Source organism: Drosophila teissieri, chromosome X (assembly GCF_016746235.2).
Source record: "Drosophila teissieri strain GT53w chromosome X, Prin_Dtei_1.1, whole genome shotgun sequence".
NCBI classification, from domain to species: Eukaryota; Metazoa; Arthropoda; class Insecta; order Diptera; family Drosophilidae; genus Drosophila; species Drosophila teissieri.
In genome coordinates this window covers 18,407,297-18,419,531 of record NC_053034.1, presented here as the reverse complement: position 1 = coordinate 18,419,531, position 12,235 = coordinate 18,407,297, and the positions used below count along the sequence as shown (strand labels likewise).

At 44.7% G+C, this 12,235-nt stretch overlaps 1 protein-coding gene across 3 annotated transcripts in view; it reads right to left on the bottom strand.

Moving 5' to 3' along the window:
• Nucleotides 1-472: 472 nt before the first annotated feature.
• The window catches only part of LOC122622955 (zinc finger CCCH domain-containing protein 13), a 148,357-nt gene continuing 136,594 nt past the window's right edge, over nt 473-12,235 (bottom strand). For 2 of the 3 annotated variants that reach the window (XM_043801779.1, XM_043801780.1), the window contains 4 exons: nt 5,396-5,708; nt 5,013-5,239; nt 3,349-4,055; nt 473-3,289 (listed from right to left, as the gene is read on the bottom strand). In XM_043801779.1, the coding sequence (XP_043657714.1) occupies nt 1,332-3,289; nt 3,349-4,055; nt 5,013-5,239; nt 5,396-5,590 (3,087 nt within the window). In that variant the 5' untranslated portion in view covers nt 5,591-5,708 and the 3' untranslated portion in view covers nt 473-1,331. Of the gene's footprint in view, nt 3,290-3,348; nt 4,056-5,012; nt 5,240-5,395; nt 5,709-9,143; nt 9,283-12,235 lie in introns of those variants that run through there. The other variant, XM_043801778.1, reaches the window with a different exon arrangement.

Below are 12,235 nucleotides of genomic sequence, written 5' to 3'. Positions count from 1 at the left end.
TTTCTTTAATCTATTTTTGTTTTGAAAGAAAAAAGATTCTTAAAAAATGAGAAAACAAACAACAAAAACTATTGTGAAAAAACCAAACAAAAAGTTTTTAAATTAAACAATAAAAATGTAAAACAACAAAATGCCACGTTGTTTTTATGCGTCGTTGACTTATATTTTACTGTTTCGATCTGTAGAGGTGTTTAAACAATTTGGATCTACAAATGAAATTTAGCAAAAGCTTTCGACATGTGTAAAAAGTGATCTTTTTACACGTCAAATTAGTTTTCAATAATTTGACATCTACAGAGTGAGAATGCAGATCGTTTTTACATAAAACCTAAAATGTCAAAAGTAGAAATTATAGCCATTAAATTGACATCTATTTGAAAAAGGTATTACCTGTTTCCAAACTCCTATATTAACACATTTTCCATAATAATAAAAAGATAAGTTATATTTTTACTAGCGCTTTATTAATGCAAATATCAAGTTGATAACAATAGATACATCAGCTATGCATATGCTTTATGTTTTATGTTGTATATATTTATCTATATTATATGCTTACAGATATCAGATATCATGACATATGTGGACTGTATAGCAAAAAAAAGGTGAATAACCAACCAACCGCGCAACTTAAGGTATCAAAAAAACAAAAAAAAAATGGTAAGAAATCCAAAGCGATTCTTGTTTCGTTGGCTTTTAGATAACATTAGATACATATACATATACATATAATCGTAGGCTAAATCAGTATTATGCATATAATAAAAACACGAATTCTCTCTCTGAAGGCACATAATTACAGGGGCTGGCGCCTTTCTGCTGTTCAATCCGCTCTCGGATCCCCAACGGCCCCCATTTTAGGCGCGTTTCGATGTCGGGGCAGGAATGAATGGATATATAGTTCTATATATCTTCTGCGTGTATCTCGATTGAGAGGGCAAACTTTGCTATAGCAAAGTGCTTACAATGAAAACTTGTTCGATCGTCTTGGAGTCGTCATAAGCAGTAGCCACTGTTCTTTCTTCTTAGACTAAATGTTTACATGGATATTTGTTTTATTTTTTTGTGTTATTCGAGTGTCGCTGATATCTCTGTATATACTTTTGTAGATCTCAAAACGAAATGTTCTTTTGGGAAATTAATTGGGGATTCTTAAAAAAATATGCATAATTTTGTAAAGATTTCGTAAAATCCATGGAGATTCTGGCGACACCCTCATAAGTATTTCCCCCCTTCGATTAGTTTGGACTTCGTTGCACGGTTTCACTTTTGGTCAGGGGTGCTCCTATTCCAAGAGCAAGAACCACTTAATGGCTAAGTTGCGATCCTCCTCAATACGGATTCACTGCCGCCAGACCAACTCTTCCGCCGGTTCTGGCGAACACGGGCTCTGCGTAGCTGTGCCTGTAGCCCTTGGGCATCTGGGTCAGTGGCTTGCCCGAATTCCCACCGGAAGAAGCACCACCCCCTCCTCCGCTGCCGCCGCCGCCAGCACCACCTCCTCCTCCTACCTCTCCAGATCTGCTGGGCGTGGCGGCGGGTGAAGGGTATCGCTCCATGTGGCCCCGACCCGAACCCGTCGTCGACGGATTCTTGGTTTCCACACTCTGCAGGAACTCCCGGGAGTGCGCGCGTCCTCCGGGTCTTTCCCTCTCCCTCTCCCGCTCCCTCTCGTGACGGTAGGGATCCCGGGACTGGTCCCGGTTGTAGTCGCGATCCCTATCGCGCTCTCTGTCCCGCACAGTGCGCTCCAAGTGCCTGGGTGGCTCCGGTTCCCATTCGCCGCGGGATCTGGCGCGGGATCGGTTTAGGTCACGTGGATTGGACTTTTCGCTGACCACCGGCGGTTCCTCCTCCTCGCTCCACTGCTCGTAGGTGTTGGGTGGCTCGACGGAGCCGCGACGCCGGCGGGATGACGACCGATACGGATCGCGGTGCGGTGTGTCGCGCTCATCCACGTCCGGATAGCGATTCACCGCCGGACGCTGTTCCATGGCCCGGAACTTGTCCTTGGCATCGTGGAAGCGATCGCGCTGGGAACCCTGCGTGACCGGTGGCTCCCTGAAGTCCCGATCCCGATCTCTCTCTCGCTCCCGCTCCCTCTCGCGCTCTCTGGTCTTGGGAGCACCTTCTCCGTAGCGCATGCCCGTGGACTTCATCATCTTCTCCATGCTCTGTATGTAGGGCAGGCTCTCGGCCTCCCGGTAGGGATTGCGATCCCGGGAGTGCTCCCTCTCGCGTTCATGATCCCGTCGCCGCTCACGGTCAGCATCCCTGGGATGATCTCTGGCATGGTCCCTGGGATGTTCCCTGGTATGATCCCTGGGATGATCCCTGTCAGCCCGCTCCCTGTCATGTCGGCGCTCCGTGGTCCTCTGACCCAGATCGGTGCCCCTGTGCACGGCGGCGTATTTGTTGTGACCGGCCGAACCACCCGTGGACGTGGGTACTCCGCCGGTGGGATGATCGAAGGGCAGATGCTCCGTTGTGGACTCTACATAGCGCTGGCGATAGCGCTGCTCCTCGCCGACGCCGTAGTTCTTGAGCAACTGCTGCTTCTTGCTGGTGTACTCCATGAACTTTTGCTTGTCGGTGAGGTTCTCCTTGCGCTGATGGTGGTGCCCTGGCGGCCCCTGCGGCTGCTGGTGGTGCAGTGGCAGTGGCAGTGACTCACTGCCCGGATCCGAGTCCTCGAAGTCATCGTGGTTATCCTCGAGACGAGAGCGTGCCTTCCGGTCGCGTGGCTCGTGGGCCAACTTCTTGTTCAGCAGCCGATTGATCTCGTTGTACTTGTCCGTGTCCCGCAATTTGGCCGGCTGATGATTGCCGGAGGACTGCTGCTGCTCCTGCTGCATCACCCGATTGAACTTGGCATCGTAGTCGGCCGGACGCATTATGATCGGCTTGATCTCGTCCTCGCGACTCCACGACTTGTTCGAAATGGAAGCTGGCGTCTTGGTGCGCTCACGATCGCGTTCTCGATCCCGTTCCCGCTCCCGTTCCCGTTCCCGTTCCCGCTCCCTATTCCTCTCAAGCTCGCGATCGCGATCTCGCTCCCGTTCACGCTCCCTGTTCCGCTCGAGCTCCCTCTCCCGCTCCCGCTCCCGCTCCAGTTCCCGTTCGCTGGGACGCGGCTGATACGGCTTGGCTGGCAGATCCCGGAGATAGCTATCCTCCGGCGGCTGGACGGCGCTCTTCCGCTTCAGCTGCGCGTGATGGGGCAGCGCGATTTGTGACGGCTTCAGCGCAATCACCGAGTTGTCCGCCTCGTTCGACCAGTGCTCGTCATCTGGAAGAGTTCGAAACTCCATATAACACTGTTTTGAATCGCATTCAGTAACCACTTACCGCTGGAACTGTTGAGCTCCTGTCGCTCGGGACTGGGTGCCAGATCGGAACCGATGCCCGAGGATCCGCGCGAGGAAACCTGCTTGCCATTGGCGGTGGTCGCCGCCCCGCCCGCCACATTGGCCACGCCCGGTACCTGACCCTTCGGCGATCCGCCCACAATCAGAGCGTTCCGACAGCGCCTCAGCTCGATGGCCGTGAGGTTGCCCTTGGAGCGGTGCACCGTATCGTAATCCCGGGGGGGCAGCAGCAAAGGCGGCCCGTTCCCATTCAACTTGGCCCTCAGTTCGGCGGCCAGGGAGTCGAAGAGGTCGCTGTTCTGCTGCGGCGTCAGCGGCGGATGATGCAGCGGATGTGGCGGATGTGACGGATGATGTGGATGGGCGTGCGGATGGGACTTGGAGTTGCCGTGCGGCGGCGAGCGGGAAACGGGCGAGGAGCCACCCGCAACCAGGCCGTGCTCCTCGCTGCACTCCGACTCCCGGGTGCTGTTGCCCGTGTCGCTGCCCAGCGAGCTGCTGAATCTCTTCGGGGAGGAGGTCTCGTGGCGGCGACCCTCACGATATCCGCCCGATGGTTGTGACTGCAGCTGGTGGTGGTGGTGCTGTGATCCGGCTCCTGCTCCGCCGGAGGACGAGGACTTGCCGTTCGACTCGTGGCGCTTCTCGTTGCTGCCGTTCATGGGAATCGGCGGCAGGATGCCCAATCTAAGAACGTAATTTCTGGTTAGTATGTGGGATTTTAAAAGAATAATTTATAGAGATAATTTATAGAGATGCAAGCGCATATGCGCAACCGTTAGCTACCAGAATTTGCAGCATTTTTTCCACTCCGCCAGGCAGGTCTTCCACCTTTATCGATGGTGACAGCCTGGCTCGGCGGCACTTTTCAAAGCAGAAGTTCCGCGAAGCCAGCGAGTGAGCTTCTAGAGGCATTTAAGATATTTAAACTCATGGATGTGCATGTGGATGTGGATGTGCTCTTCGTGGTTGAAGTGGATGTGGATGTGGATGTGGCTGTGGGTGCAGCGTGGGCGATGGCGAATCGCTGGGCTGTCTTGGTGGGAATGCGGCAGTCGGTGAAGATTGCCAATGCAATTACTTTGGGAACTGGGACCACGCTGGGAGTCCACGAGCCCCCCCCACTATCATCATCATCATCTGCATCCACATCCCCAGCAGGGCGATTATCGCGATCGCTCGTCATGTGTTTGGGTGAGTGTGTCTAATGGAGTGACTAAGTGGCCCGGCTGCCACTGCCACTGCTTCTGCTTCCTGCTCGCTGCCAAAGTTGGCGGCACAATTAATTAAACGTTGCATAACAAAACTCCCCCGGCAGTCGCAAAAAAACCAAAAAAAAAACGAAGCAAAAACTAGAAAAACGAATGCTGCAAATGCCCAATTAACATTATAATGTGCAACTGTGCTTAAAGTTATAGAGCTGTTTTCCTGATGACCATTTGCGATTTTTACTACTAAAGCACTAAACTGTTTTTAAAAATACATTTTTCAATTATATGAAATATAATACATTGCAGGAAACATCTGCATTTAATGGGTAACTATTATTATTTTTAGCGAAATTGTTTTCTGTCCTATTTGTTAATGGATTTTATCCCAACATCTTCCCCTTTAAAAGAGAAGGTAATTAATTTGATGGCCCACCTGGTCTCCAGCTCCTCGAAACGCTTCTGGTTGTCGGGCCGGTTGATGAGGATCTGCAGCTGGAGATGCAGTGCCTCCGCCGTCGTCTCCGAGTCGCAGCGGTAGGCGTGGACGTGGAGCGGGCACTTGGTGGCCGGATTGTACAGCAGCAGGACGCAGGCGACGATGTCGTCCGTCTGCACGGAGCTGGTTATGGCACTGTGTGGAATCAGATGCTTCGAGGCCCCCTGCGGATGATCGAGAACAGGAATTAGATTGGGTGCGTCGCACAGCAGGGATTCCCCCAAGTCTAAAGTTCCAAATTCCTGCAGCTAACATGCTACACTTCTGACTCTGCGTTTTCAGAAGTCCCAACAGAACTTCCTTCCCATTCTTCTACGTACCTGGACGATTTTGATGCCCTTGTGGGAGACCTGGAGCGTGACCTTGAGCGGCTCCTGGCCGCGGGACCTGTCCACCAGATAGGGCAGGACCGAGTTGATGACGCGGGCGCCACGCAGCCCCTTCGCCTCCTCGGCGCCCAGGAACCACACATAGTAGGAGGCCTTCTGCACGTCGCGACGCAGGCGCAGCGCCATCTTCAGGGCGGAATGTGCAACTCAGGCACACTCTAAGAAAATGTGGCAACTATTCAAGAGACGTTTGGTTATGGTCGACGGTTGGGTGGGTGTAAATGCAAACTGGCATTTAGACAATCTGAAAAAAGGTAACTTGTATTTATTGCATGCTTAACATAATACAATGTATATTTTATAATACTTCATGCAGAACTACGCCTTTAAAAAGCCTAACTCATTATTTATTATATAAAGAACACATTGAGAAGCTATGAATATTGAGAAGTTCTCTGTATAATTAAAAACGAAGTCAAGGTGAAAAAACAATGACAAATCACTTAACGAAATCGCAATATTTGCATATTGAAAATCAGATTAGACGCTTTTAGTAATCGAACCCGAATGGCAATAAAAATGTGTAATTTGAAAACGGGTTTGTCTGAAATATCTGCTGTGTTGGAATTCCTAATGGATGATTACACAAAGCGTTCAAAGGCATAGCGATATGAAAAATACTAGCCATTTACTTCAAATACCATATTTTTTAAATAGGTTGATATGACAACTGTTGCAAATTCTACTAAAGTAGAACAGGTTTCCTCCAACAAACGTAAAGGCGACACAAAACCATTGGATTCGCCAAGCTGACTAACAGAGCCATCCGTTAACTTCCTCCAAAGAAGCATCCCAAATCGGAAAACAGAATGTTACCGAAAAACATAATCCGAATGGGGGAAAAGTGCCCACTGCTGCCCACGTATATGAAAAGTATATAGTATCTAGTATCTCGACAATCGCCTTTGATTAATGACACCACAAATCAGATCTTAATGGCAAAGAGGAAGCGCTGCGAACGGGGGATTTCAATTTGATCGACAAAAAGCAGCGAACACAAACACACTGGAATGCAAATCGCTGGCGGAGGCAACTGTTTTTCGATAGGCAGTAAGTGGAGGCTAACGGCAAGCCAGATGGATTCAAATGCAATCTCGTCATGTGTCATAATTCTGTGAAGTCAAGAAAACCAGAAAGTCATCCGTGGAGGAACATCAAAACTGGGGCCAAAACCGCCGAACACCGACCAAAATCGAACCGGCCCAAACGAGCGAACGGTATTAACCCGTCACACAGGTGTTGGATGCCACTCAAATGCACTGGAAGAAACATTGCCCTTGTTTTAATGTTTAACAAAAGTAGTTGTCAGTTACGCAGTTGATTTGGTACATTTAAATGTATTTTTACTGGAATAAATCAATCGATACCTATTTAGTAGTAGTCCTTTGGCATTATTATTTTATACAATCTTATACTTTATCTACTGCTATTGCTTTTGATGTACCATTGCAGTTATTTTCTCAGTGCATCGTACTGTGTACGAGATTCTTCCCAAATAACGTTTATAATCGATGATTATGTGCGACTTGTTGTTCGCCACCGCGTAGGCCAAAAGAATCTTGTTTTTTCAGTTATGCATTCAGCTCAATAACAAGGCGAATAAAAACCGCAGAGAAGGAGATTCTTTATTGTCAGCTTAACAAATTTACATACGACACAAAAGTCGCTGAGAAAAAACGCATATACCTATATTTTTATATATATAAAACTGAATAACGATATTGTTTGGCTCAAAATGGCTCTAAATATATTAAATTTTCGATACTGCATCAAAATGGCACAAAAAACGAAACGAACCTGACTGAATGTGAAAAACACACCTGGCTGTTGAGATTGTGATTGAAATGGCAAAAGGTCTAGAAATAAATTTGGCAGTACGTGATTTCTGGCAACTTTGCATTTACCCAGCTAAAATGTGAGATTTTGAATTTGAACACAACATTGTTGGTGAAATGTCTTGGTGTTGCCAATTGTAAATGGCCATTGTGGAAGTAAACAATTTTCAATTCGTTTCGATTGGCAATATTTTCATTTTCGAGTATGTTTCAGGAAGTATAGCTGTTAAGTCATAGTAAAAATGTGGCTTTGTGCAATTATTTTTTGTGGTCAAAACTTGTTTCAAAAGAGTTTTTTATGTGGGAACTATGATTGATGGCCCATTGAGCTAAAAGTCACCTTTGTTTTGGTACTCACATAAACCTGAAGCCACTGATTTTCAGGTGAATAGTTATATGACTATAATATATAATCTCTTTATTCATTGAATGGAAAAACTGATGTTAACTTATTTGGGACTTCCCTGCAGAAGATATCAGTTCTAAACTTAGCTAAATATTCACTAAACGAGTTCGAAGCTAGGAACTCCCCAGAGCCAACAAAATCTCCATTTTATGCGAATGTGATGAAAGAGCCACGTTCGTACAGCAGTTCAAGATATTAGCATAAACAATCCGTTTGCTGATCAGCCAAGCAGCAAATAAACAATTTGCAAAGAGATCTTTTGTTATGCCGGATTGTGTCTGTCCGAGGCTCTGTATATAAGGTATATCTATCCATCTATCTGTAGAGCCATCTGTAGAATCGTCTGTCTGTAATAACACGAGTTTCATGTCTCGCCGCATTGTGCTTCCTTTTCATAACTGAGCTTAACTACGATTCAGAATTTGAGAATTTGTATGTTTTGCGAAACTAACAGTTTACATTCCATCGATAAAGGTTACTTTTATATTTAAGATATTTATACATTTTTCTTTAGAAATCCAGCAAAATCGAAGTTCTAAGTTCGGAATCTTATAATTCGCAGTTTTATAAGTCCGAATTTCCATTCTGAACTCGCAAATTTAAAGGTATTTTATGTGATTTATATATCTTTGCATACGTCTCGACAGAAAACTTGTTAATATTATAACATATGGAATATCTTAACAGATGGGCGTGTGATTTAATTTAGCAGTCCAGGTGTTAGTTTTTGAAGCAATATACATAGGTGTATCTTGTTTTTTAAGAGTTCATCCGAGAGTATCTTGTATTTTAAGAGTTTATCCGAGAGTATCTTGTAGAACCATTTTGTGTCTGTGCATGCAAATCAAGAGTTCTTTGGGCGTTAGTTGCGGATTCTTTTTGTATGGCCCGCAATTGTCTATTGTTGCTTTTTGCCTTGTTTTTTTTTAGCCATTTATTGGATTCGTATTGCCATTTTTGTTGTTCGGCGTGGTTCGGTTTATTTCTTCTGGCTAATAAATGGGTTAAGCGCATTTTCTGCCGTCTTTCCGATGGGAATTGGTAACACAGTCGTGGGCACACACAGAGATACACAGATACACCGAGATACACCGAGGTACACCGATACACAGATACACTTTGGCACTTGCACTATTTGTTTGCTCGTTTGTTTTGTTATGTTTTTTTGTTTGGATTGTTGTTTTTCGTTTGGTATTTATTCTTTCTACGCCTTTGCTCCATTTCCGAGCTGAACTCGATCAATGAACCGTTTAAAGCTCTCTCACAGATACGCACGCACACACACTTGCGCCGAAGTGGAGCGTTTAAATTTCTAAAAAACTTATTTGATTAACGGTAATGGCCGAGAGAGTCTTCTTTCTCTTCGCACGCACACATCACACCATGCACACCACACTCACACACACTAGCATACACACACACTCACACCAGTACACACCTCAGTATCTATGAGTTGTGGTGGTTGATGGGAGGCACAAAAAAAAGTTAACAAAAAGAGTTCGCTTCACTCGCGCCCAGCTTTGAATGCAACCGCGAACAGACGTCTCAACGCTTCGACCGCCAGCAATCGACTGACTTGGCTGACTGCCTCGAAAACCGCTCGCAGCCCACAGCTCTCGACCGAGCCGTAACCCCCCCCCCCCCGTAGCCCCCGCAGACCCCTTCCCCCAGCCGATCCCGCCAGACCCCCCGTGCACTGCAAGAAATAAGCCCTGAGTGGTGTTCAAGAACTAACACTCCTACTTACTTGGCAGCATGTAAGTTTCAGCAAGTTTCAGTACCTTTAATTTTGCATATATGTATGTATATTTTTGGATGCAACATAAACAAATGACCGCTAAGTTAAAATTTATAATATATATGTATGTATACCTCATTCAAAGATAAATGTTGATTAAAAAAGAAATAAATGATATATATACCTTATTCAAAGATAAATGTTATTTAAAAAAGAAATAAATGATATATAATCCTCATTCAAATATATATATTATTTAAAAAGGAAATAAAAGATATATATGTATACCTCCTTAATATATATATACTATTTAAAACAAATTATTGATATATATAATATACATATATAAAATGTATATATAATGATAACTCTATTAAATAATAATGTTTTTTAAAAAAGACGTTTGTGAAATTGAAGCAGCACACCCAAAAACGCAGAATTCAACTCTCTACCTAAGGAAAGACTTATCGACATTTTTCCTTTTTCCTTCTCTAATGCCTAAACTAGTTTCTTTTCCAGTGTAGATCGCACCAACGGAGCCGAGGCCGAACTTGTTTTTTGGCTTAGGCCGCAAAGAAAGTCAAGTAGTAGTACCCACTGCTATATATCGCACCCTGGGCCAGGTGATCGTGAAGTATTCTCAATTCAGGTGAAATTCAGTGAGATGCATTCAAGTGAGATGCACTGCAAGTTAAAGCTAATAGAAAAGATAGTTCAGCATTGACTTGCTTGCATAATTGCAAAACTATGCACAATTTCGAACACTTTTTGTGGATAATTTTTACATGGGATCATGGCTTACTTAGCTCATTGATCACATCAGATTCGCGATTCGAGATTTAAGATTCGAGTGCTGATCGCTGATGACTGGAACCACTGTGCGCTTGTCTTGACTGCGGAGTCTTGTGCTGGAATGTGTTGAAATTAAAAGTTGTTGGGTTTTTGGGCGCAGCAGCGTCAACTTCGCGGCCCTGGCCAAAGTGTTGTTGCTGCTGTTGCTGTTATTCTTGTTGTTGTTGCTGTTGCCGACTTCTTTTTGTTTTTGGCTCAGACAGGTGTACAGACGCTATTGTTGTTGCCACTGGTGGCTGGCGGTGGCTGTGGTGCTATTGATATAGCATTGAGCACTTTTTGAAAAGCCGTCGTGCATTCTACAAGTTTTCCAGCCACAGCCAACTACCACCACTACTTGGCCAACTTTGATTGTGGTTGCAAAAAAAAAGAAAAACAAAATACAATACGAGAAGAAAAAACTAAGAAATAAAGTAGGAAAAGACTCTACGGCAAATGAAAAACTTGGCATTTAACTTGGGCTCTTGGCCCGGCCAGTGAAATCCGCGTTTTCAAAACGGAAATGCTCAAATTTAGCCAAGGTGTCGATTCGGTTTTTGGCCCAGTTCTCGTATCTTGTTTTCGAATATTTCCTCTGAGTTTGATGGATGGACGAATTGACAATGTGAAGTCCGAGCTCAGCTTGATTGCAGTGCGGCGGCTCAATTCGATTCATGTTCTAATCTGATGGATTGCGATAGATATCCCAGCCAATTTATGAGGCTTAGTTTATGAGGTATTTTTTAATTTAACGAAACGTCGAAGTAACTTATATTTAATCTGCAATAAATGCGCTGTGCGCTTGTTTAAATAATCTCAATCTTGATCGAGTAATAACTTCATTTGCGGCTAAACTCCTGCGTTATAGTTTCCCATTTTCCAATTAACCCTCATATCTGCTTATCTCCATTCGTAGATTTTCCATTACATTACTTCAACAAAATGAACTTATAACAAGGTGTGGTGCGTTTTGTTTCCTTCTAAACCACCGAAAGCCATCAGTGCTTCCTCAATTATCCAAAGAAATTGCTCCATAAAAATGATTGCAATGCATTTTGGTCAAACAATGCCCTCGAATGACGAGGCACAATTTATTGGACGCTCAAAAGCCACCTTTTTCGTATCGTTAGCACTTGGCTGAGGTGATTTTTTAGTTTTTTTTGGAATATATATGGATCTGTGGCATTGCTGAGGGTGAGATAAAAATTAAGTAAATGCCAATGCGAACTCGTGACAAAATTCATCAGCTTACATGCCAGGTCTTCGCACATTGTAAAAGCACCAAAGTACGAAAAAAAAACAAACACTATGATAACAATTTAATGACCTTGTACGCTGGCATTTTTGAGGGGCCCATAAATGCATTTTCGGCACGTTTTTCAGCCTGAGATTTCACCAGCCATTCAGTTGTTTTGTTTGGCCTTTTTCTCCTTTTTTTTTTGGTTTTTTGTTTTTGACAAATCCCTGCTAACCTGCTGACATGAAATGGGAAGAGAGGGAAAGGCATAAAAAAACACAAAAAACAATTGCCAAATGGAATTTCACTTTTCTTCGACGTTGGAAAACTAAAAACAACAACAAATTACACATGATCCGAGACATGATAATTTGCAATTAAATTCCGCTGGCAAGCGAACTGGTTGCTCAAATATTTGTTCCCATGCTGCACATATACATATATGTATTTTCGGGAGAAATCCACAGATAAATGCGAGTATGGCCAAGGCCAAGGAAGAAGCCCAACTCGATGTCCAATGTCCGATGTCCGATGTCCAGTCCACCTGCCAGCCACGCCCCGAGCTCTACTAGCTGATTTGTATGGCGGCCAGTGGCTTTCTTTTGGGTGCGACGACACAACGGGTTGTGTGTGCTGGTTAAGCGTTTATAATTGAATCGCAATGAGGCGGACGAGAAGTGCAGAGGCGAAATGTATGCGACGTGCACTGAGAGAAATTGCCATT